Here is a 27,121-nt window from a genome sequence, read left to right on the forward strand (position 1 = left end):
AGCTGGAGTGGGGGAGCTGTGAGTGGGGAGCTGTGAGTGGGGAGCTGTGAGTGGGGAGCTGTGAGTGGGGAGCTGTGAGTGGGGAGCTGTGAGTGGGGAGCTACTCCACAAGAACATGCTCCATATTCATTTTAACTTTCATGATTGGTAAGTATTACCTTGAAATATATGTTACACATGACTGCAATATATCTAAATTTATTCCATTAAAGCTACATACCCTAGTTTTTAAAAACGCACGTTCATCTAAGAAGTAATGTTTAATGAGACCAGCTCTAGTTATTTTTGATGGTATTTCCCTGTTTTAAACATCACAAACTTTAGCTTCTCTCTGTTATAACCATATCCAAATGTGTGTTGCAGGTTTGTAGATTAACTAAACTTAGTGTCCAGTTTTATGGGCTGAAACTAGGGTCTGCGCCTTAAAAGGTGGGTATTTGTTTTTAATGCACTGCCTCTCCCACAAATGTGTTAATTTCTGAATTGCATTGGATCAATAAAAAATAGTCAAAAACACGTTATTCTGTGTTCAGATACATTCAATGACAAACCAAATACGAATTTAACAACACTCTAAGTGAAAGCACACACTAGACGAAGGGCACAGACCTAGCTTATAATCGATGTACTGTTTTTAAGGAAAAGTCAGAACAAAAAGTAGGTATGTGCCCTTCAAGAGTTAAGACCAAACAACATGCAGGAAAACCTGTCCTTGTGGACACAAGGTCCATCCTAGGAAACTGAGACCTTACATAATGTATCTCACGTTTTCCAGGGTGTTAGCAAAGAAATGTACAGATCATCCCCTTCATGCAGTCCAGTAATTTTCCCCATGCTCATCATCAAAATAAAAAACAGAGTTGTATATCAGAATAAATAAAATAAACATTGTGATCCTCTCCCACATAAAGAAGAAAAGAATACCTAGACCCATTATTACTATTATTATTATTATGCAACCATGCAATATTTAGAGGGATTTGAACTCCAATCCCTCAAATCACCCCAACCACCCTTACAATACATTCCCAACCCATTCACTTGAGAAAAAGAAGAAGAGTTGAGTCATTTAGTTTCATAGAAGAACTTTTATCAACAAAGTTCCAGATTTTCCTGCATGCACAAATATAGACCAGACAGCACTTGTCAAGTGTGACCTTGACCTTTATTACTGACCTGTTTCTCATGCATCTCTTTTCTGGCCTTGTAACCTTTGAACCCGGCTTGGATTTTCACTGCTGCATTCTCGACCTCCGGGTCGTTGAGGTCAATGTCAACCTCGGGACTCTGCTGCTTCTTTCTGCTGTGGAGATCACTCTGACGTCTGGCATATTCTTCTGGATCTCTGTTTCAGGAATAAATTATGTTAATTAATTATAGTTCATAATACCAGGACTGACAGATCAAAACATTGGGTTTCCTAATTCGATAATACCTACATATACTTACGGCATAGTACATTATGCATTTGAAAGTTTGAGAGAGAGAGATAGAGATAGAGAAAGAAAGACAAACAGAGAAAGAAATAAGAGAGACAAGGACACAGAAAAACCCAGTGGGAGACAGACAGAGAAGAGAAAGAAAAAGAGGAGAGTAAGAAAAAGAGGAGAGAAACAACTTACTTCATACAAGGAACTTCCTGCAGATACATGTAACCTTTGAACTTGCTATATTGAGAGAGAGAGAGAGAGAGAGAGAGAGAGAGAGAGAGAGAGAGAGAGAGAGAGAGAGAGAGAGAGAGAGAGAGAGAGAGAGAGAGAGAGAGAGTGAGAGAGAGAGAGAGAAACAGACAGAGAGTGAGAGAGAGAGAGAAACAGACAGAGATCTTACTTCATCTGTAGTACTTTCTGCCGGTCCATGTAACCTCTGACCCCAGCCTGTATTTTGAGCGCGGCCTCCTCCTCGCGCATGGCCTCCACCTCCTTGGTGGCCGCATGTTGTCGGTACTGAGTCTGGATCTTCGTGGCCGCCTCCTGCTTCACAGGGTCGCCTGTTTGGTAGGACGTGGACTGAGAAATAGAGGAAAGGAAGGATCAGTTAAAAGTTTGTTTCATTTATTAATCATCGGCTGTTGGATGTCAAATATTTGGTAATTTTGACATATAGTCTTAGAGAGGAAACCCGCTACATCTTTCCACATTATACACATTACACATTAAAATACTGACTGAACAAAAAACACAGAAAAAAACAGTTTGTTTTGTTTAGAGCACATTGATTTATTACTCATCGGCTATTGGATGTCAAATATATGGCAATTTTGTCATATAGTCTTAGAGAGGAAACCCGCTACATTTTTCCATTAGTAGCAAGGGAACTTTTATATGCATCATCCCATAGACAGGATAGCACATACCATGGCCTTACATATACCAGTCGTTGTGCACCGGCTCCCACCCAGAGCGAGTTCTTAAGGACTCAATTGGACCACTACACCCTCTTCTCTCTCACTAACAACTAACCTACTGTCCTGGACAGACAGCCCAGATAGCTGAGGTGTGTGTCCAGGACAGTGTGCTTGAACCTTAATTAGATATAAGCAAGAAAATAAGTTGAAATGAAATAATCAGCCAAATAACCTCAGCCTCTAAGACTTTCTGTCAAAAATGATGAAGCTTTTCACATTCAAAAGCCGATGAATTATCATTTGTTAGTCATCTAATAGTAGATGATTAAGAAATCAATGTTGTTTAATGGTGCCATATAAAAGAAAACAAACTTGAACGTTTTGTTTGTCAGCAGTCATGCAGTTCTGTTACCCCAGGACATCATTTAATCCATGGGCACTGTCTAATCAGTGAGTAAAAACTGCCAATGGCTGTGCCTCGAACAAGAACACCGCATATACATTGTGTACTGGGTCAATATCCCACTGGCTATGGATGACATTTCACACTGCGACTGTTTTGTAAGTCTCCATAAGAAACAACAGGAATATAGTCTCTCTTTAAAGACACCAGAGGGCATTGTTTCATCAGAATATTTCTTTTGTTTACTGGCACTACTAGAGTGCATTGTTTAATTAAATATCAGATACTGCTTGTCAAACATTTGATAATTGTAACACCCTTGTTATGTGACATTTACAACAAGTTACATCCTTGTTATGTGACATTTACAACAAGTTAGACAAAGGCAGAAGTGCCAAATTGTAATGTTAGACAAAGGTAGAAGTGTCAAGTTGTAATGTTAGACAAAAGGAGAAATGTCTAGTTGTAATGTTAGACAAAGGTAGAAGTGCCAAATTGTAATGTTAGACAAAGGTAGAAGTGTCAAGTTGTAATGTTAGACAATATGGTAGAAGTGTCAAGTTGTAATGTTAGACAAAGGTAGAAGTGTCAAGTTGTAATGTTAGACAATATGGTAGAAGTGTCAAATTGTAATGTTATACAATATGGTAGAAGTGTCAAATTGTAATGTTAGACAAAGGTAGAAGTGTCAAGTTGTAACAATAGACAATGGCAGAAATGTCAAGTTGTAATGTTAGACAAAGGTAGAAGTGTCAAGTTGTAATGTTAGACAATATGGTAGAAGTGTCAAATTGTAATGTTATACAATATGGTAGAAGTGTCAAGTTGTAATGTTAGACAATGGTAGAAATGTCAAATTGTAATGTTAGACAATGGTAGAAGTGTCAAATTGTAATGTTAGACAATGGTAGAAGTGTCAAATTATAATGTTAGACAATGGTAGAAGTGTCAAATTGTAATGTTAGACAAGGGTAGAAGTGTCAAATTGTAATGTTAGACAATATGGCAGAAGTGTCAAATTGTACTATTAGACAATGGTAGAATTATCAATCTATACTGTTAGACAATGGTACAAGTGTCAATCTATACTGTTAGACAATGGTACAAGTGTCAGTCTATACTGTTAGACAACGGTAGAAGTGTCAATCTATACTGTTAGACAATGGTAGAAGTGTCCATCTATACTGTTAGACAATGGTAGAAGTGTCAGTCTATACTGTTAGGCAATACTGTTAGACAATGGTATAAGTGTCAATCTATACTGATAGGCAATGGTACAAGTGTCAGTCTATACTGTTAGACAATGGTACAAGTGTCAATCTATACTGTTAGACAATGGCACAAGTGTCAGTCTATACTGTTAGCCAATGGTAGAAGTGTCAGTCTATACTGTTAGGCAATCGTACAAGTGTCAATCTATACTGTTAGACAATGGCACAAGTGTCAGTCTATACTGTTAGGCAATGGTAGAAGTGTCAGTCTATACTGTTAGGCAATGGTAGAAGTGTCAGTCTATACTGTTAGACAATGGTAGAAGTGTCAATCTATATTGTTAGACAATGGTAGAAGTGCATATCTATACTGTTAGGCAATGGTAGAAGTGTCTATCTATACTGTTAGACAATGGTAGAAGTGTCAGTCTATACTGTTAGACAATGGTACAAGTGTCAGTCTACACTGTTAGACAATGGTACAAGTGTCTATCTATACTGTTAGACAATGGTAGAAGTGTCAATCTATATTGTTAGACAATGGTAGAAGTGCATATCTATACTGTTAGGCAATGGTAGAAGTGTCTATCTATACTGTTAGACAATGGTAGAAGTGTCAGTCTATACTGTTAGACAATGGTACAAGTGTCAGTCTATACTGTTAGACAATGGTACAAGTGTCTATCTATACTGTTAGACAATGGTAGAAGTGTCAATCTATATTGTTAGACAATGGTACAAGTGTCAGTCTATACTGTTAGACAATGGTACAAGTGTCAATCTATACTGTTAGACAATGGTACAAGTGTCAGTCTATACTGTTAGGCAATGGTACAAGTGTCAATCTATACTGTTAGACAATCATAGAAGTGTCTATCTATACTGTTAGACAATGGTAGAAGTGTCAATCTATATTGTTAGACAATGGTAGAAGTGCATATCTATACTGTTAGGCAATGGTAGAAGTGTCAATCTATACTGTTAGACAATGGTAGAAGTGTTAGTCTATATTGTTAGACAATGGTACAAGTGTAAATCTATACTGATAGGCAATGGTACAAGTGTCAGTCTATACTGTTAGACAATGGTACAAGTGTCAATCTGTACTGTTAGACAATGGTACAAGTGTCAGTCTATACTGTTAGGCAATGGTACAAGTGTCAATCTGTACTGTTAGACAATGGTACAAGTGTCAGTCTATACTGTTAGGCAATGGTACAAGTGTCAATCTGTACTGTTAGACAATGGCACAAGTGTCAGTCTATACTGTTAGGCAATGGTACAAGTGTCAATCTGTACTGTTAGACAATGGCACAAGTGTCAGTCTATACTGTTAGGCAATGGTACAAGTGTCAATCTGTACTGTTAGACAATGGCACAAGTGTCAGTCTATACTGTTAGACAATGGTACAAGTGTCAATCTATACTGTTAGACAATGGCAGAAGTGTTGTCTATACTGTTAGGCAATGGCAGAAGTGTCTATCTATACTGTTAGACAATGGCAGAAGTGTCTATCTATACTGTTAGACAATGGTAGAAGTGTCAATCTATACTGTTAGACAATGGTAGAACAGCCAATCTTTACTGTTAAACAATGGTATAAGTGTAAATCTATATGGTTAGACAATGGTAGAAGTGTCTATCTATACTGTTAGACAATGGTAGAACAGCCAATCTATACTGCTAGGTAGGACTGACAACTCACAGTGAAAGAATCGTTGTTGTAGAACCGGTCCTGAAGCTTTGACCCATGGACGGCAGGATCGTGTCCTGTTTCTGAAACACAAAAAGAAAACACGTCAAATAATTAACTATCATAAGATTGCTTTTTGACTTTTGAAAGGAATACAAGTACAAATACATTTTTATGTATAAAACAACTACACAAAGGACTGTCAAAAATTGCTGCTTAAAGTTGGTTTGGTTCAATGATACTGCTAGAGCATGTTGATTAAATAATCATCAGCTATTGGATGTCAAACATTTGGTAATTTTGACAAATTCTTCAGAGAACATCCACTATGTTTTGTTTATTAGCAGCAAAGGATCTTTTATATACAAATGTACTTTCACACAGACAGGATAGCACATACCATGGCCTGTCATATACCAGTCATAGGACATTAATTGGGATGGGAACAAACAATTAACGATTAAAGTATTTTCCTGAGCAGTTTGGCAATAAGATGGACATGGCAACCTCAGAACTGTATTTTTCAATGTTTCTTCCTGTAATAAACATGTATGTCATCTCTTACATGCAAATTTGGCAAACTTGTTCCACAACAGTGACCCGCCAGACACTGTCTATTTCACAAACAGTGCATTTGAATGAGATCTAGATTGTAAACAAGAAGTACAAGAAATTGAAAAATGACATGTCACAGGAAGAAGAGCTGATATGATCTAGTCTGGGATAGAACACCTTACAAACAAACTTGGGGGTTCTTCTGTGCCAAACCGTGTCCCATTGTACTGCCTGGTCTATGGGGCAGTGCATATAACAGAATCCTTTGTTCTTTATCAGTAGGAATAACCTATGTGGCAGCAGTGGGTCTCCCCCCCCCCCCCCTTCTCTCTCTCTCTCTCTCTCTCTCTCTACTAAATATCTAATCTATCTCTGTCTCTCTCTCAGTCTCTCTTTCTGTGTGTCTCTCTGTCTCTCTATCTGTCTGTCTCTCCCTCCCTCTCCTCCTCACCCCCTCTCTCTCTCTCTCTACTAAATATCTAATCTCTCTCTCAGTCTCTCTTTCTGTGTGTGTCTCTCTCTTTCTCTCTCCTAAATATCTAATCTCTGTCTCTCTCTCAGTCTCTCTTTCTGTGTGTCTCTCTGTTTCGGTCTTTCTATATCTGTCTCTGTCTGTCTGTCTCTCCCTCTCCTCCTCACCATCTCTCTCTCTCTCCTCTCTCTCTCTCCTCTCTCCTCTCTCTCTCCCTCCCTCTACTAAATGTCTAAATAAGTTCATCTTAAATATCAAATAGTCCTAATTTAGAATGTGCTGTACGTAGAGTCCTTAAACACATAATCCTTTCCTTGGTCTTTAATGTTGTAGGAATGCAGAAGTATAAAATATACTGAAAACTTTGTCACTAAAAAAAATATAATAATAATAATAAAAATTCAGTATATACTGTGAGTGACAGTATTTCATTCAAACACAAGAACTGCTACACCACACATAAAAAAAAGAAGTTTTAAAATGACCAAATTATCTGCAGAATTTATTGATTCCAGGTTGCGTTGAGACACATTTCCATTATAAATAACGTGAATAAACTCAAATATTTGCTCCAGTTTACAAAGCTAATCAGCACTTGACGGTAATCATCCAGGCCATTACCGAATACCATCTCTTTTCAAGCATTTGGATCTTGAGCTTCAACACGCCAGATGCATGTACTGTAGTGGGGGAACCACATCAATAAAATATCAATCAAACCATTTTGAAAATCTCCAGATGCCACGCAGAAAAAACAGACAACTTCATGAGTTCAGACACTACATATAAGCAATTTATTTTTTTATCTGTTATTATGTTTGGTAGATTTTTTTTATGAAAGTTAGTACAGGAAGAAATGAAATTCTTTAGTATAGTTGAAACTTAGGTAAACAAGAATTGTTTGGTCAGTAGCTGTTAATTTAGCTACAAATATTTAATATTATACTACGACTCAACATTTGTATTTCTTCAAAGTACAAAGGAACTTTGGACAAGGTCGTAACTGATCAGATATAAATCTCTGTTACGACTGACATTTCCAAGGATGATGCATCCAATTACCTATCCCACCCCCCCACCACAGTTTGTTTTGTTTACTGACACCACTAGAGCACATTGATTTATTAATTTTGACATACAGTTGCTACATTTTTCCATTAGTAGAAAGGGATCTTTTATATGCAACATCCCACAGACAGGATAGCACATACCATGGCCTTTGATATACCAGTTGTGGCGCATTGGCGGGAATAAGAAGTAGCCCAATGGACCTGCCAATCCCAATCTATCCTAGACTGACTGTACATCAGTTGCTGGTTCTGATGCCATATAATCATAAATAAAATGTGTTGAGTGCGTTCTTAAATAAAACATTTCCTTCCTTCCTTTACCACTGGGCTACATCCCGCCCCTACGTAAGGATAGGAGAGTGCAAATGATGTTTTGACATGTTTATGCTTCCATGATGTGTGATGACTCACAAGAGTGATCACTTTGATGTCCTGTCTGTGGGAAAGTGAATACAAAAGATCCCTTATAACGCACTAGCCTATGTGGCGACAGTCAGTTTCCTCTCTTTTTCTCTCTGAACCTAATGTCAAAATATTGTAAGACACCAAACAGACATAGTTTAAAATGTGCTGAGTGAGGTGTCGTTGAACAAATATTAGCTTTATTTCTCATGAATTACAGCCATTTTCCATGCATTCTGATTTTTAGCAACAAAGGATTTTTTATATCTGCACTTTCAAACCGAAAGGGCCACATATACCACAGCACTTGATGCACACGAGGGGCGGGATTTAGCTCAGTCAGGTGAGTGCTCGCTTGAGGTGCTTGCGTCGCAGGATTGAACTATCTCGGTTGATCCATTCAGCTGACTGGGTTTATTTCTCATTCCAACCAGTGCACCAAAACTGGACAAAGGCCGTGATATGTGCTTTCCTGTCTGTGGGAAAGTGCATATAAAAGACGCCGTGCTGCATTAGGAAAAATGTAGTGAGTTTCTTCTGATGACTAGGAGTCACAATTACCAAATGATTAATTAATCAATGTGCCCAGTGGTGTCGTTAAACAAAACAAACTTCTTGATGCACACATGCCACAGAGCTTTAGCAGGAATGAGAAATAGTTGACGAGATATTATTCTAACCACTGAGGTAAACCTTCAACCCAAACCCTGCCAAATGCTAAATGCTCTACAGGTAGTACTAAACCAAATAACTTCTGGCTGGGTCAAAGTTCGAGGTGCACCCAACTTTTGATAAAGAAGTGAATACCACAATCCCTGTGATTGGTTATAAATGTGAGTGTGTTGGTTGTAAAAAATAATAGTTTCATCTGGGTAAAAAAAATGTGCAATTTTATTTCATCTAGTACCAATGTGTCAAGTAGCCTTGTGCTTGAAACATGTATGGGGTACCTGTAAAAAAAAGTACTCGAATTTTGTGCGAAACTAGGGTAGTCATAGACGCTACCCGTTATCTCAGAAACGAGCAGCTTGACCCCCATTTTTTTCTGATTCACTTTAAGTGTAAGGGGTGGTAGTATTTATATCCGTGGCGTTAATGTCAGTTGATACGTTGCAGGTAGGAGTTTTAGCCACATATGTTACTATTGTCGTCTATGGGATGTGATTTGGTAGTATACACCCTACAGTTGTCTATATCATTATCATGATAAACTGAAGAATCCACTTACAGCAAAATCTACAAACTGGGTGTGGGGGTGGGGTGCTAGGACGGGGGTGCAAGTATTAAATCTTATGACCAGGATGTCATTCTAACCACTGGGCTATAGCCCTTCACCCCAAACCCTGCCAAATGCTATTATGACTCTTTACAGTTATCTATAAACATTATCCTGATAAACTGTGGGATCCACTTACTGCAAAATCTACTAACTGAGGGATCTATTTACTAAGTCCTGCGTACGAATACATGAGTCTGCTTGAGCAGACGGCATGTTTCGTCTGAATCTCAGGCCAGGCAGACGTGTTGCCTGATCATACAGAAAGGATCGTTTCCGCCAGTCGGACAAAAGTCAATGCCAGCGCATGGATTGTACATTGCACCGCTAATTAAATTGGTGTCGGTTTCGCCATGTTCAAACGAACGGCAAGCCATGTCGATTGCCAGTTAACATGTCAGGTCGTCTACACACATATAAATTATGACACGTTCTCGAGATCCAAATTCAAATGAAGTGTGCCCAATACATCCATTTCTACTTTGGAAAACACAGATTCTTAGCATATGCAGGTTTTAGAGAGAACACAAAGGAATATGTTTGAAGTGAACTTTTTGAGTTAAAAGTCATGTGAAGCTAATGGCTTATTTTGATCATTTCAAGCATACACTTGTACATCTCAGTGCCATCATCATCATCATCACATCATTATCATTATATCATCATCACGTCATCATCATCATATCATCATCACAATAATCATCATCATCACCACATAATCATCATCTTCATCACATCATCATCACATCAACATCATCACAGCTATTATCATCATATAATTAAATTTCCATTATATTAATTACAATATAATGTCATACCATCGGTCCAGACGTAGCAATGGGAGTTTGTTCAATTCTAGATGAATGAAAAAAATTATGTCGTCAGGGAATGTCATATCTGATGATGTAATTTTATGTGGGTATGTTGTCTTATTGAGCGCTGTTGTTTACAAATAATTCAAAACGAAGTATGAGCTTTTAGTGTTATTATTAGCAAGTATGATTCAAATTTATTAATAAGTATTGTCTGTTATTTCTTTTACGTTCATCTGGGTATGAAAAAAAAAATCATCTGCAAACTTATGTGAGAATGGCTTCACTGATTCACACAGTTTGTAGATGATTTTTTGGTTCATACCCCGATGAATGTAAAAGAAATAGCAGACAATCCTTAAATGAATGTTTAACGACACCTCAGCACAACAAAAGAAATCAGCTATTGGGTGTTAAACTATAAGCACATATGAAAGAAGAGGGGACTGAATGTAAATTTTGTACTATACCTACAACCCTCCCCAACCAAACATCCCCAACAAAATATGAATAATTTTGTATTTACAAATTTGGACTACATTCTTCCTGAACAATGTAGGTAAATGTAAGTATAAATAATATACCATAACACTGTGTTTTAATGTAACTTGTGAATTTTTATATCTACTTACATATATCTTTGTTTGATACCCATACAATAGCCAATGTATTCTTTGTATTAAGGTGTCGTTAAACATTCATTCATTCATTCATTCATGGATTTAACAATACTTATAAAACCATACTTATACAATACTAATCATAATCATCATCATCAGTACCCCCACCATTTGCACTACCACCATCTGCACTACCACCATCTGCATCACAAATTACCACCATCACCATCATCATCATCACCCATTGAGTTTGGAGACAAAATTGCATTTTTTAATTTCCTTGAATCCACTTTCTGTATACAAAACCATGTGTTGCAATTATTACGTTAGACAGCTAAATAGCAAATGGAGCTGGCGGCTCGTCAAACAAACATGTCTCTCCACTGTTGGTAATCGTCTCTCCTCTGTTGGTAATCGTCTTTCCTCTGTTGGTAATAGTAGTGGAGCGGCCAGTGTTTACCGAACTGAGAATCAACTGTGCTGGAAGCGTTATTCAAATTGACACTATTACTCAGCAAACAGAACATAATTCATTCATGGAACTTGATCATCAGCTTATTGTGGAACCCACTTCTTTCATGTCCATACTGAGCTGTGTAGAGGGCTAGAGTCTGCACACACAGACACCACACTGTCAACCATACTGACTGACGACGACAAGAAGACAGAAGGCAAAAATCCTGACTGTCCAGTTGGAAAGAAAATGGATATATCAATGGTTGCCAACCACTTTGGCTGACAAAGTTAAACGTTTGTTTTGTTTAATGACACCACTAGAGCACATTGATTTATTAATCATCGGCTGTTAGATGTCAAATAATTCTGACATATATAATCTTAGAGGAAACCCGCCACATTTTCCCATTAGTAGCAAGGGATCTTCTATATGCACTTTTCCACAGACAGGATAACACTTACCATAGCTTTTTATATACCAGTCACGTTACATTGGTTTGAATGGTGGGAAAAAAACAATCAGAAAATGGGCCAAATGTAAGTATTAAAAGACAAATCAGCATTCATAAATAAGGTCATATCAAGCCATATCTGTCTGGGAAAAGAGAGACAGAGAGAAAACAAGAAGAAAGAAAAAAGAGAGAAAAAAAGAAGAAGAAATGTTTCATTTAATGATTTACTCAACACATTTTACATTAATTATGGTTGTATTGCATTGGACATATGGTTAATGACCACAAAGATAATTAGAGGAAACCCGCTGCTCCCACTCCATGGGCTACAGTACTCTTTTTGATTAGCAGCAAGAGATCTTTTATATACACCATCCTACATTCAGGACAGAACATACCATGGCTTTTAATTGTTATACCAGTTGTGGAACACTGGTTGGAACACACAAAAAGCCCAATGGGCCCACCAATGGGGATGCATCCTAGACCAACTGTACATCAGTCAAGTGCCTTACCACTGTATATATCCGTGTGGAATACACGACTGAAGTGTTAGAGCTGTTAGCCATAATATGGATTACACCCTTCAAAGTGTCAGTGCTGCCAAGACAGATTAAAGTTCACTGTGTAAATACGGGCTAAACACTGGATCAGCTGGTTTTTTAAACAATGCCAATCTCCTAGGCTATCGGTCTTCGGTAACAAAAAGCCAGCTAAGTATTGGTATCTTTCATTTAATGAGACGATTTCGCCCGCAGCCAATGAAGCTCTGCGGTTTTAATTCTACAGGGTACTGGCGTGACGGCAAATCAATACATCATGAGATGGCCACTAACAATGAATAAAACTTGCTATTTACAGGACACACGTTTCCGGTCGGTATACATACTACATTAACTGGCTGAATTGGTCGATCTTAAAGGAGCATACTCTACTTCATATTTGTACAGAGTTTACAATGGGTGGCCAGGATGTAGCCTAGTGGTAAAGCATTCGCTTGATGTGTGGGTGATCTGGGATCGATCCCCATTCCATCCAGTGCACCATGAGTGATATATCAAAGACCATGGTATGTGCTATCCTGTCTTGCCGCAAATGAAAAAATTAAGCGGGTTTCCTCTCTAAGACTATATATAAAAATTACCAAAATGTTTAATGTTTGACATCATATAGCCGATGATTAATAAATCAATGTGCTCTAGTGGTGTCATCAAACAAAACAAAAATTAACTGTTATAGTTGGAAAAATTTTACAGTGAAAGAAAAACCTTTAAAAAAGCCTATATAAGCCCAGTGGTTGGAATGGGTGAAAAAAACAAACACTGCATGATCCTCTAATGGAAACAGTAAGCTCTCTGTCCATGTATCACCATACTATCTAGAGTTCTTTGTCAACATATCACTGTACCATCTAGAGTTCTTTTGGGAATGGTAATGGAAGCTGAATATGAAACATAGACACATCAATTAAAGCGAATCACTTACTGTTTAACCTCAAGAAAACGACGGCAATTTGCTGCTCAATTCAAGCTTACCATGTCCAGCCACAGATATCTAATTGATTTTGTACGTTCAGCCTTCACGACACACCGAGGCGTAAAGCTATTATCTCAACTCAAACTATAATTACTGGTTGGCCCCATACATCGGACGTCATAAGGATTACTTCAATATCTCAGTCAATAAAGACACATTAATTTCCAAAAGCATCAAACAGACCTGTTTCACTCAAGACAACACTGACGTGGTATATATACACTGAGGCAGTTAGCTAGCTAAACCAGCTTTTGCTGTATACCATTATGAAAAGCCTTTTTCTTTCTTTTTTTTCTTTCTTTTTTAAGTTAAAAGGGTTCTATCAAAGATGCTTCCTGACAAAAATATTTATTGATTTTTGTTTTGAAATGTAAGGATTATACACCGAATTATATATGCATACAAAAATTACAACCACATATGTCTTTTGGTCATTGAAAAAGAAATGAATAGGGTTTATAGGAAAATCTACCATAAATTGATTCAATGATAAAGAAATAATTTGTGATGGAACATTCAGGATTAATTTAGTTAATAATAAAAACATTTTAAAATATGCATTGAGATAAGCATTTGTAGATGAAACTATAAACCCAATTCCATTGATCTAGGACTTATAGTTTATGAATGTGAAAACTTAACACTGAAGCTAAATGCAAAACATTTTCCATTGTTGCCAAGATAAAGTTTGTTTTTTTTGTTTGTTTAACAACACAACTAGAGCATATTGATTAAGTATCGGCTATTGGATGTCAAACATTTGGTAATTCTGACAGGTAAACATCAGAGGAAACCCGCTACATTTGTTCTAATGCAACAAAGGATCTTTTATATGCACCTTCCCAGACAGAAAATACATACCACGGCCTTTGACCAGTTGTGGTGCACTGGTTGGAACAAGAAAAAACCCAGTCTGGTGAATGGATCCACCGAGGTGACACAAGCACCTCAAGCGAGCACTCAACCGACTGAGCTAAATACTGCCCCTTATTGCCAAGATAAACCACTAAAATGTGTAGCTAGTGTCCTGGACAGACAGACAGACAGACAGACAAAATGCATGTCCAGGACAAAATGTTTGATATGTTTGATATAAAATATTAAATACAAAAGCAACACTAAACTGATGGGGAAAATTAATATCTAACATACTATGGTGGGCTACTCATACATACAGTAGTTATATCCAAAGTTGGATTAAATCCCCATAAATATGGTTGGTATATACCAGTTTATAATATATGAAATTATAGCTGTTTCAAACATAAAACAGTGTTTTGTCAAAAAGATATCTCATGCACTGGAGTTCTGTGAAAACACACTTCAGTTGAATTCTGTTTCGAAACATACCTGTATCTGGAAGTCTGGAAATACATTACATGACCACCAGTCAACATAATATGGCTTGATTAAATAGAACTGGTGCCAGATACACAGGCTGTTTGTGTTGGATGTGCTATATTGCCCCTCAGAATATCGTTAGGGCTGTTCCAGAATTGTTCATGGTGGAGGGAGGGGAGGGAGGGGAGGGAAGGAAGAAAGGAAAGATACCATTTTTCTTCATTACCCACCATCACCCGAAATAAAATTTTATGTAAACCATGATGAAAGATGTGGCAGTTTGATGAGGACTGAAATAACAATGAGACAAATTACCTGCCATCAGTTCTACCAGCGTCAGTATATCACGCTGGTAGCTAGTAGGTATTGGGTTCAGACTCCAGGGCTCAAAATACGAAGTAAAATATCGCCTGCAAGGTTGTGTTTTGTTTTTGTTTTTGTTTTGTTTTTTTTTGATTTTTTAAAGCAGGCCAAAAGAATATAAATATGTCCTGCTAAAATAAAAAAATGACCTGCATGAAATAAGACAGCATGGGGTGATGGGAGGGTTTTAGGACAGCTAGTGTGTGAAACATTAGGATCTCTGACATGTATTTTAGAGCATTATTTAAATATGGAATAACCACAGTTTAGAATGTGCTGAGGTGTTCTTAAAAATTAGCCCTTATGGAAATAACCTATACAAACTTATAAGTGGAATATACTTTACTTATACGCCACTTATAAGTTACCTATATATTGGTATAAGTGAAGTATCAGTGTGTATAAGTATAAGTGAAAAAAATTGTTAATTGATACTTCACTGATACTCCACATATATTTCACCTATAAGTGGTTTATCAGTGGTATAAGTGAACTGGAATTAGATTTTTGGTTTTTTGTTTCTACAAGTGAAATATAAGTGAAATATTAGTTTGGAGATAGTCCTTTTTCAAAGGAAATGATGTGTTCCAAATGAACGGGGAAAAAACTAAGTCCAAAACATTTTCATGGTTATTTTTTAAAAATTCATAACTTCTCACAGGATTTATCGAATTCATTGAGAACAGTGGCTAAACAACCAAACATACATTTAGTAGATTTAGATAGTATTTATGATAATTTAAAAAAAAAAAAAAAAAAAAAAAAAAAAAGTCGGGGTGGGGGAGTCTATTGAAAGCGAGGAGGTAGTATGGGATATATCCCATACTACCTCCTAATTGATACATATGGTTATATATGATTAAAACAGGATCATCTTGTAATTATCCCATACTACCTCCTCGCTTTCAATAGACTCCCTCATCCCGACACACCTCTCATAATAAAGATCTGTAAAAAGTAGCTGATGGGGGGGGGGGGGGGGGGGGGTGAGGTGATCCCCATGACAATGTTTTTAAATCGATCACAGTATGGATTTATTTTAGGGGGTGGGGGGCTAAAAACTAAATATTACAGGGTAGGCTACCACTCACATCTCATACATACATATATATATATATATATATATATTGCTGTTAAATAATAATATAATTATAATTTCAATTAAATAATAAAATAAATAATTTAAAAAAAATAAAGTCAATATAAATTGTTTTTAAAAAAATCTTAATTATTGTTAATTTGTTGTTATTATAATAATACAGACACACACATACATATGGCAGTTGCTGTCAGTGCTGTTGTTCCAGCTAGCCATGCTGTATTCATGCTGTACGTCTCACACCCACCCACCACCACTTTTTTTTTTTTTTTTTACCAGATTGTGTGAAAATAGGCACAAAAACCAAATTAAAATGAATTGATATTACTATAACAGATTGTGCCCCCCCCCCGCATACATACTAATTCGTGCAACAATTGCCAATCGATGCATACTTATTGTTTGCTGAGAATATATATAAAATTAAAATATTTATACCATTATATTTTGTGTTACCTGTTTACTCCTCTGTTCACTTCACCCCCAACTGTCGGTATGGATGCCCCCAAATATTTACAACACATCTTTGATTGCATTTTGTATTGATATTATAAAAATTGTTTCATATTACTTTAACTGGGGTGTGGTATCAATCCTTTTCGCCCCATGCCAGTTAATTTCTTTTCAAAACGCTTGTCTTCTCTTTTGAAAAAAACTATAAAACTCTTAAACTGACACAGGAAAATTCTTGGATAGGATATTGACATACCTTTGGGGATGGATTGGTTTGCATGAGGATGAAATGGACATTTATTTTGTAAACACGAAACACGAAAACACGACTGGTAAAACGTCTAGAGTATCTAGACGTTTTACCAGTCGTGTTTTCTTCGCTTATTCCCGACGATTTAACGGGAAAAACCGAATATTGTGAGCTAAAATTGTCCGATATTTACTCAAGTGAAAGATATATTATGTTATGTTTGCTTATTAATTTTTAACATTTGCAGCATTGCCATATTTCCGATCTCACAAAGGAATGCCATAATTGCATATTGTATGCCAGGCTTTGTTCAAAATAAATTATACAAGGGAAGTGGTTTATAGTGTGATCGTTTGTAATTATTTTCCCGATCATATCGTAAAGAAAACCGAAAATGTATTTAAACCAAAAATAAATACAAACTACTGACATGTTTTGCCTCATTGCATATTTATTTATTTTATACCAGCAATTAATTGCGGTGTGTGTGTGTGTGAAACAAACACAGAATTTGTTTAATACTGAAACGGAAAAAAACCGGAATTTGTAACATTATGAAACGGGAAAAGGGAAAAATCTGAAACGGAAAATCAGTGCCTCTACATGTAGTTGACATGTACAAACTAATACATGTAGACAAATGTATGTTGTTGTTTTGGTTTTTTTCATTATTTCCCTCCCAATCCAACACCCTTTATCTTTTTGTAATAGTTTATATTTTGTAGGCCTGAAAATTGGTACAGATTCTTTAGATTCAAATATATATCATGTATTTTATTTTTTGATTTCTTCATAATTAAAATTAAAGGTCAACATTGAATATTTCAAAGTGTGTTTTATCCTTGAGATTTGCTTGATACCAGGTAAAAAAGTAAACTTGAAAATTTAACTAAAAATTAGTTTGTTTTCTCTTGAAATTTTGATTCCCCACACCTGAAACTTGGTACACTATGATTCTCTAGGGTAGTCTTTTTAAAACTAACAGAAAGAACTAAATGTTTACATTAATAATAAACAATAGCTAATTACATAGCAGATCTATCCAGACTACATTTGTTTTTCAGAATCCCAACTGAATGTTGAATGACATATATCAAGATGACACTGAACAGGACATAACTGAGGAAAATGGATGTGAGATAATCCAATCTAACAGTTGGAAATAAATATATATATTATTTATAAAATATTTGTTTGCATATACTGTTCAGATATATTAGTGGGTCACACTGGGAAGAATGAAACATCACTTTGTTTGTTAAGACTATTGTGCTTCAATTTTTATGTTTTGTGGACAGCTAGTTTACAGATAGGGTGTGTAAGCGGTGGCATCAATACAGCAATTGCCCGAGAATATTGAAATGTGGCCTCCAAGGACAGATTGCTGCCTATATTTTCATTTGTTTAAAGATTAGTTCATCACTGACTACTGGATGTAAAAAATTAAATTGATAATTAATTCTGACCCATAGTATTCAGAGGAAGCTCTCTACATGTTTCAAAAGCAGCAAGTCATCTTTTATATGATCAGGACAGAACATACCACAGCCTTTGATATTCACTTATATTTCACTTATACTTCACTTATACAGCGTTTTTGTAAAATATCAGTGAATCACTTATACTTCACCTATACAGCAGTTTCTGTGAAATATCAGTGAATCACTAATATTTCACTTATAGTCTTCTTTTTTTTAAATATCAGTGAATCACTTATACTTCACTTATACAGCAATGTTTGTAAATATCAGTGAATCACTTATACTTCACTTCTATTTCTCTTATACAGCAGTTTCTGTTAAATATCAGTGAATCACTTATACTTCACTTATACAGCAATGTTTGTAAATATCAGTGAATCACTTATACTTCACTTATATTTCACTTAAACAGCATTTTTGTAAAATATCAGTGAATCACTTATACTTCACTTATATTTTACTTATAAGTCACATATATATCTAATACTTCTGTTAAATATAAGCGAATGACTTACACTTCACTTATATATATGGTTAACACTTCACCTATATGTCACATATACTTTGTATAAGTGATACCTCATTTGCATACAAAATCCTAATCGTTTACTTATAAGTCACTTATACTTGAAAAGTATTAATGACTTATACTTCACTTATAAGTGAAAAATATAAGTCATTTCAGTAAGGGAGGATCTCCGAGATGTATTTTAGAGCATTATGAAAATATGGAATAGTTTAGAATAGGCTGAGGTGTTCTTAAAAATTAATATCTCTGACATGTATTTTAAAGCATTATGAAAATATGGAATAGCCACAGTTTAGCTTGCAGGTGTTCTTAAAAATTTCACCCCTGTCTTGAATCAGTCTCCCCTGCGCATTCTGTAACCTCACCGTGGTGCAGGGGTGTAACATTCTCTTTGAGAATGGCCAATACAGCACAAATTGAAATTTTGAGTAAAACTCAGTATCTTATCTGTGATATTTGTATTTTTGCACAGTTCTTTACACTGTTTTTATTTAAATCTTTAATTTTTATATTTTATATTATGTTGATCATCACCTTATTTGTTTGCATTACCATAGTTTGACACCCAATAGCCGATGTATTTTTCATGCTGGGGTGTCATTAAACATTCATTCATTCATTCATTCAGTCAGTCAGTCTGGACTTCATGTTATTTCCATATTTCTACATCTTTTCTGCTACTGTAGATGATACTATTACAGGATAAATCAAACAGCCACACAGTCACTGACTTCAAGTCAAGACAGATTTGTCCAGCTTGGGTCAAACACTTGATGCCTCTTATGACATCACAATGCCGTGACCTTATCATAAGATCAGCTATCAACTTCAAACAACAAAACCATTAACAATTTCCACATCCAGTCGCTGTGCAAGGCAGAATCAAAAGGGCATATGATTTTTTTACCTAACATAGCATTTAAACTATTGATCACACTAACTGATAATCTATCACTTGTTTTTAACCTAACATAGCATTTAAACTATTGATCACACTAACTGATAATCTATCACTTGTTTTTAACCTAACATAGCATTTAAACTATTGATCACACTAACTGATAATCTATCACTTGTTTTTTACCTAACATAGCATTTAAACTATTGATCACACTAACTGATAATCTATCACTTGTTTTTAACTTAACATAGCATTTAAACTATTGATCACATTAACTGATAATCTATCACTTGTTTTTAACTTAACATAGCATTTAAACTATTGATCACACTAACTGATAATCTATCACTTGTTTTTTACCTAACATAGCATTTAAACTATTGATCACACTAACTGATAATCTATCACTTGTTTTTAACCTAACATAGCATTTAAACTATTGATCACACTAACTGATAATCTATCACTTGTTTTTTACCTAACATAGCATTTAAACTATTGATCACACTAACTGATAATCTATCACTTGTTTTTAACTTAACATAGCATTTAAACTATTGATCACATTAACTGATAATCTATCACTTGTTTTTAACTTAACATAGCATTTAAACTATTGATCACACTAACTGATAATCTATCACTTGTTTTTTTACCTAACATAGCATTTAAACTATTGATCACACTAACTGATAATCTATCACTTGTTTTTTACCTAACATAGCATTTAAACTATTGATCACACTAACTGATAATCTATCACTTGTTTTTAACTTAACATAGCATTTAAACTATTGATCACACTAACTGATAATCTATCACTTGTTTTTAACTTAACATAGCATTTAAACTATTGATCACACTAACTGATAATCTATCACTTGTTTTTAAAACCCCCACTGACTGCAAGCAATTTGTAAATTGACTGGTCTACTCAGGCAAGAAAGACATTAATGTTCCAATGATTGACTTTAGTTAAACATTGATGATAGTTTGGCTCTACAGATGTGAAGATTGATGACAAGAATCCATACTCGATTGTATGGGGAAATATTAATTTTTAATTCTTCCTCCAGTTTAGAAGATAGAATCGATGGAAATATGTTGATGTTGAGGTTTGTTTTAATGTGTACCTAAAGAAACAGATATTACATAGTTATTAAAGGGACATTCCTGAGTTTGCTGTATTGTTAGATGTTTGCGAAAAATAAAATATTTCTACAATTAAATTTAAATATTAAGTATATTTTCTTGTTTAGAATATCAGTGTCTGTATATTCAATGTGTTTCTCGGCCATCTTAATATTTGTAAGAAGCCCAAACTGGATTTTGTCTTCAAATAATTTAGTTTGTACCAAAAAAATTATTTTAGGAAATAAGATGAAATTTAACCTAGTACAAATATTAGAACGATCAGAAACACGTTTAATATACAGCCACTAATATTTTATGCATAAAAATATATTTGATATGTAATTACAATCGTTAAAAAGTCTCTGTTAGTCGATAACATCTTAAAAATTGCAGCAAACTCAGGAATGTCCTTTTAAAGACAAAATTAGCCATTTGTAAGGCCTATTCCGGGAAACACAACAATAGGTGCATGGACCTTATCATTCAAATCCTTCTTATGTTCATTTAATTCTAACCGATTGTGTAATCAAAAGTTGATTGGTTGGTGCAAAGCAATTCACTAACCAATGACCAACAATGAAATTCCAACCAATCCCCAACACAAACACAAATTGCTAATATATTTTAAAGATTACCTGTAGTGAATAATTTTCTTTTCTAAGTATTAACCCATTAATATAGCCATGCACCTAAACCTATAGGGTGTATACTACCAAATCAAATCCCATAGACGACAATAGTAACATATGTGGCTAAAACTCCTACCTGTAGTGAATGATTTTCTTTTCTAAGTATTAACCCATTAATATAGCCATGCACCTAAACCTATAGGGTGTATACTACCAAATCAAATCCCATAGACGACAATAGTAACATATGTGGCTAAAACTCCTACCTGCAGTGAATGATTTTCTTTTCTAAGTATTAACCCATTAATATAGCCATGCACCTAAACCTATAGGGTGTATACTACCAAATCAAATCCCATAGACGACAATAGTAACATATGTGGCTAAAAACTCCTACCTGCAGTGAATGATTTTCTTTTCTAAGTATTAACCCATTAATATAGCCATGCACCTAAACCTATAGGGTGTATACTACCAAATCAAATCACATAGACGACAATAGTAACATATGTGGCTAAAACTCCTACCTGCAACATGTCAATCGACATAAATGCCACAGATATAAATATTACCACTTCTCACCCTTAAAACGAATAAAAAAACTTAGGGTCAAGCTACTCATTTCTGAGATAATGGGTAGCATCTATGACTACCCTAGTTCCGCAAAAAAATTTAGTACTTTTTTAACAGGTACCCCATACATGTTTCAAGCACAAGGCTTGGTTCATATCAAAGTGTTACAATGTATGTCCCACTAGAATATCAACACTTCAGCGTCATATGATGACATCATTGATTGGTGCACTACAGCCTTACCGGAACATCAACCAAAGGAGATCAGCGATATAGAGTAATGGGTAATAAATAACAATTTAAACTAGCTAACATTTCAAGTTTACATGAAAACTAAAAATTATTTCACAAGGGACACAAACTTGATATGAAATGAAAGCTCATTTAATATCCTATATAAATCTATAGCTCATGACAACTCAAAATTATTACACTAGGGACATATACATGACATGAAATAGAAGTGTGTTGAATATCCTATAAGCCTAAAGCTAATGACAACTAAAATTATTACACTAGGGACATACATATGATATGAAATGGAAGCTTGTTTAACATCCTATAACTGTGTACCTGCACCACGTGACTTTCTGTGCTTGTTCTCGATATACTCTCCGAGTTTCGCTAGTTTGGCTCCCATCGGTAACCTGCAGTCGTTTCCAGTTCCAAACTCTCACAAACACTCAACTAGCAACAAACTTCACCGGAGAGAAAACACGGGATTCTCCACCACAATGACATTTAGTATTCCTTATTCCTCCGGTCGAGTGACACAGTAAAGTTCTATCTGTTCTTGAATAACCTGACAGCCTCATAATCACAGTGTGTCAAGTTCTGTTGTTACTGTTCTGTTGCTCAGTACTACAAACCTGGTGCTTATGTGTATATCACAAATCTAATTCTTTTGTCTTAATTTACAAATGTGTTATCTATGTGTCTCTTACAAATCTAGTTCTTGTATAAAATTATAAATCCATCCGTTAATTTAGGTTTATTCCAATCCAGTGCTTGTGTGCGTATTACAAAGCTGCTGTTTGCATGCATGAGAGTGCATGTATAATAAACCCAGTCTTTCTGTGTATATTAATAATCTGGTTCTTTTAGCCCGGTTTGTTGTTTTTGTCTGTCTCTATCCAGAAATTGTGCCTCTTATTACAAAGCCAGCACTTCTGTGTATATTAATAATCTGGTTCTTTTAGCCCGGTTTGTTGTTTTTGTCCGTCTCTGTCCAGAAATTGTGCCTGTTATTACAAAGCCAGCACTTCTGTGTATATTAATAATCTGGTTCTTTTAGTCCGGTTTGTTGTTTTTGTCCGTCTCTATCCAGAACTTGTGCCACTTATTACAAACACAGCACTTCTGTGTATATTAATAATCTGGTTCTTTTAGCCCGGTTTGTTGTTTTTGTCCATCTCTATCCAGAACTTGTGCCACTTATTACAAACACAGCACTTCTGTGTATATTAATAATCTGGTTCTTTTAGTCCGGTTTGTTGTTTTTGTCCGTCTCTATCCAGAAATTGTGCCACTTATTACAAACACAGCACTTCTGTAATCTGGTTCTTTTGGGTCTGTTTTTTTTTATCTCTATATCCAGAACTTGTGCCTGTCTTACAAAACTATGTGTGTATTAGGTACAAGTGGCAGAGACAGTCATATTAAATTTAGATGTACAAATCGAGTTAAATTATGTATTATCAAATCAAGTATCTCCAGTTAAGATAATTTACGAATCGAACGCATGAATAAAAAAAATCCCATCTCAGAATACAAAGGAAATCAATGTTTTCTTCAATTTTTAATAAGAAGTTCTAAAACAGGTTTTCATATCACTTTAAAAGATATAAGAAGAACAAAAATCAATTTAAGTAAGGCAGTGTTTAGAAATGAATATTACATTAGAGAAATACATTTTAAAAGAAATGTTCCAAAATATCCGATGCAATATTCAAGACACACAGTTCTTTGAAGAAACCAATCTCCTAAAGAGATTACAGGAGAAAATTTCTGACAGTCACAAATTCATCAACAACTATAAATTTTCCAAATCTCCAATTTAAAAAAAAATTCCAATTTCTTTTTTATTTCCACTTTGTAGTTTTATATTGTTTATCCCAGGCTATAAATCCCACTTTTACACAAGTGCACTGTGTAACAAGATCTCTCAAAGGACAGTTCCTCCAGAATCAGAGTGACCTATAGTACATATATACATGATATACGCAAATTCCATGAAGTCAGTCACCCACGAAATTCTTCCTTCTTTAGTTTTAAAAACCAAAATTCCATTGCTTTTATAGTCACTACATCATTCCAATGATTACCAAACACATTTTTCTATATATGAATGAACTCTGCTCTGGATCACACGAATCAAAATGGCTACTAAATGAAACTACACCACATAGATCACACACACACACACACACAAGACTTGGATTGTGTTTCGGTGCAGCCAACTGACACAGGCATGCAGGTACATACAACTCCTGCCACTCCACACTCCAACTTGATTGTAACGGTGGCTGCGTTCGTTCTCTTTGCTGAGCCGGCGCCCGATCAATTAATAATGTCCTAAGAGTGGGATGGTCCGCGGAGCTCTCTGGACTTTGTTAGGTCCGGATTGTCAGCTTGCACTCGAAACGTATCAATAAGTGATGGACAGCCCTAATTGTCAATCACAACCTGCCGAGCGGGGCAAACTTTACAAAGAACAATCGAGGCATGTTCAGAGATGAGAGTTTTACGCAACAACAGATGAATGTGGTAATGTAACAAGGTTAATTTAGAAGAAAAACCCCACAGGAATAACAGTTCTGCACCAGGGAGGCTGGAGTATGTGAGACTGGCTTAAATTATTTAATCAAACAAGATGGAGAGCTTTTTTGTTTGTTTCAGTCTGGGGTTTTTTGGGTATTTTTGTGTGTGTGTGTGTGTGTGTTTTGCAGTCATTATTTTAATGTGTATTCTTCTGTGTGTTGTTTTCAGTCTGTCTTTTATTGTGTTTTCTTCTGTGTCTTTTGTTAATGTTTTTTCATTGTGTATTCTGTTGTGTGTGTGTGTGATTTTTTAGTCAGTATTTTAAAGTGTATTCTTTATTGTTGTTTTCAATTTGTCTTTTATTGTGTTTTCTTCTGTGTTTTTTTTTGTTCAGTCAGTATTTTAATGTGTATTCTTCTGTATGTATTCTTCAATCATTCTTTTTTTGTGTATTTATTAGTCTGACTTATATTGTGTACTGTGTGTGTTTTTAGTCAGTATTTTAATGTGTATTCTTTTGTCTTTTTTTTAAATCATTATTTTAATGTGTATTCTTTTGTCTCTTTTTTTCAATCAGTATTTTAATGTGTATTCTTTTGTGTCTTTTTTTTCAATTATTTTAATGTGTATTCTTTTGTCTTTTTCAATCAGTATTTTAATGTGTATCCTTTTGTGTCTTTTTTCAATCAGTATTTTAATGTGTATTCTTTTGTGTCTTTTTTTCAATCAGTATTTTAATGTGTATTCTTTTGTGTCTTTTTTCAATCAGTATTTTAATGTGTATTCTTTTGTCTTTTTCAATCAGTATTTTAATGTGTATCCTTTTGTGTCTTTTTTCAATCAGTATTTTAATGTGTATTCTTTTGTGTCTTTTTTTCAATCAGTATTTTAATGTGTATTCTTTTGTGTCTTTTTTCAATCAGCATTTTAATGTGTATTCTTTTGTCTTTTTCAATCAGTATTTTAATGTGTATTCAACTATGTGTCTGTTTTCAGTCTGTTTTTATTGTGTACTCATTTGTGTCTTTTTCAATTAGTCTGTGTACTCTTTTAGTGTGTGAGTTTTTTTCTTTCTTTTATCCTTCATTAATACATTTATATCTGTACGGTTTAAGCCCACTGTTCTGGGAACACATCTCAGCTACCTGGGCTGTACCTTTTTTACGTTTGTTTTGCTTTTTGGTTTTTTATTATTTTTTATTTTTTTTCATTATTGGTTTTGAAATCTTGGTTACTTTCATACAATGAATTTAATCTCATGCTAAATCTCATTACGGTTCAAGCAAAGTGTCATGGGCACACACATTGGCTATCTGAGCTATCAGAAGTTCTGCCAGAAAATATTTTAATGGTACATGTATGTACTAAAAACAAAATGGGTCATAAGTGCCCCTACTAGGTGTTATGGTTGAAATCGTTTGAAATTGGACACTGCATTTCATGTACTTTGTCAACATTTAAACAGCTGTCCTCTTGCTATAATCTTTCTATAAATCATTAAAAAAATATCCATTAAATTCCAATATTTTAGGGTACGTAATTTTACCCTTCGTAATGTCTGCCAGAAATCCTGGCTGTCTGATATTAGAGGTTAGTACGAGAGAAGTCAGTGAATTAGCCATACACCTCCACAAAGAACATTTATAATTCACTCTGGGTGGGAACCTGTACCGGGATATGAAACTAGAACCTACCAGCCTTAAGTCCAATGGTTCAACCACTACACCACTGTGGCCAGGAACCTGTACCGGGATATGAACCCAGTACCTACCAGCCTTAAGTCCAATGATTTAACCACTACACCACTGTGGCCAGGAGCCTGTACCGGGATATGAACCCAGTACCTACCAGCCTTAAGTCCAGTGGTTTAACCACTACACCACTGTGGCCAGGAGCCTGTACCGGGATATGAACCCAGTACCTACCAGCCTTAAGTCCAGTGGTTCAACCACTACACCACTGTGGCCAGGAGCCTGTACCGGGATATGAACCCAGTACATACCAGCCTTAAGTCCAGTGGTTCAACCACTACACAACTGTGGCCAGGAGCCTGTACCGGGATATGAACCCAGTACCTACCAGCCTTAAGTCCAGTGGTTCAACCACTACACCACTGTGGCCAGGAGCCTGTACCGGGATATGAACCCAGTACCTACCAGCCTTAAGTCCAGTGGTTCAACCACTACACCACTGTGGCCAGGAGCCTGTACCGGGATATGAACCCAGTACCTACCAGCCTTAAGTCCAGTGGTTCAACCACTACACCACTGTGGCCAGGAGCCTGTACCGGGATATGAACCCA

The 27,121-nt window shown here is 35.6% G+C and overlaps 1 protein-coding gene across 9 annotated transcripts in view; it reads right to left on the bottom strand.

Annotated features, from left to right (window-relative positions):
* LOC121386860 (abnormal spindle-like microcephaly-associated protein homolog) overlaps positions 1–27,121 on the bottom strand; it is a 158,397-nt gene that overhangs the window by 40,949 nt on the left and 90,327 nt on the right. For 8 of the 9 annotated variants that reach the window (XM_041517889.1, XM_041517885.1, XM_041517890.1 and 5 more), the window contains exons 2-4: positions 5,668–5,738; positions 1,831–2,009; positions 1,177–1,345 (exon numbers count right to left, since the gene is read on the bottom strand). In XM_041517889.1, coding sequence (XP_041373823.1) covers positions 1,177–1,345; positions 1,831–2,009; positions 5,668–5,738 — 419 coding nt within the window. Of the gene's footprint in view, positions 1–1,176; positions 1,346–1,830; positions 2,010–5,667; positions 5,739–22,632; positions 24,534–27,121 lie in introns of those variants that run through there. The other variant, XM_041517883.1, reaches the window with a different exon arrangement.

Source organism: Gigantopelta aegis, chromosome 12, assembly GCF_016097555.1.
Source record: "Gigantopelta aegis isolate Gae_Host chromosome 12, Gae_host_genome, whole genome shotgun sequence".
Taxonomy (NCBI): Eukaryota; Metazoa; Mollusca; class Gastropoda; order Neomphalida; family Peltospiridae; genus Gigantopelta; species Gigantopelta aegis.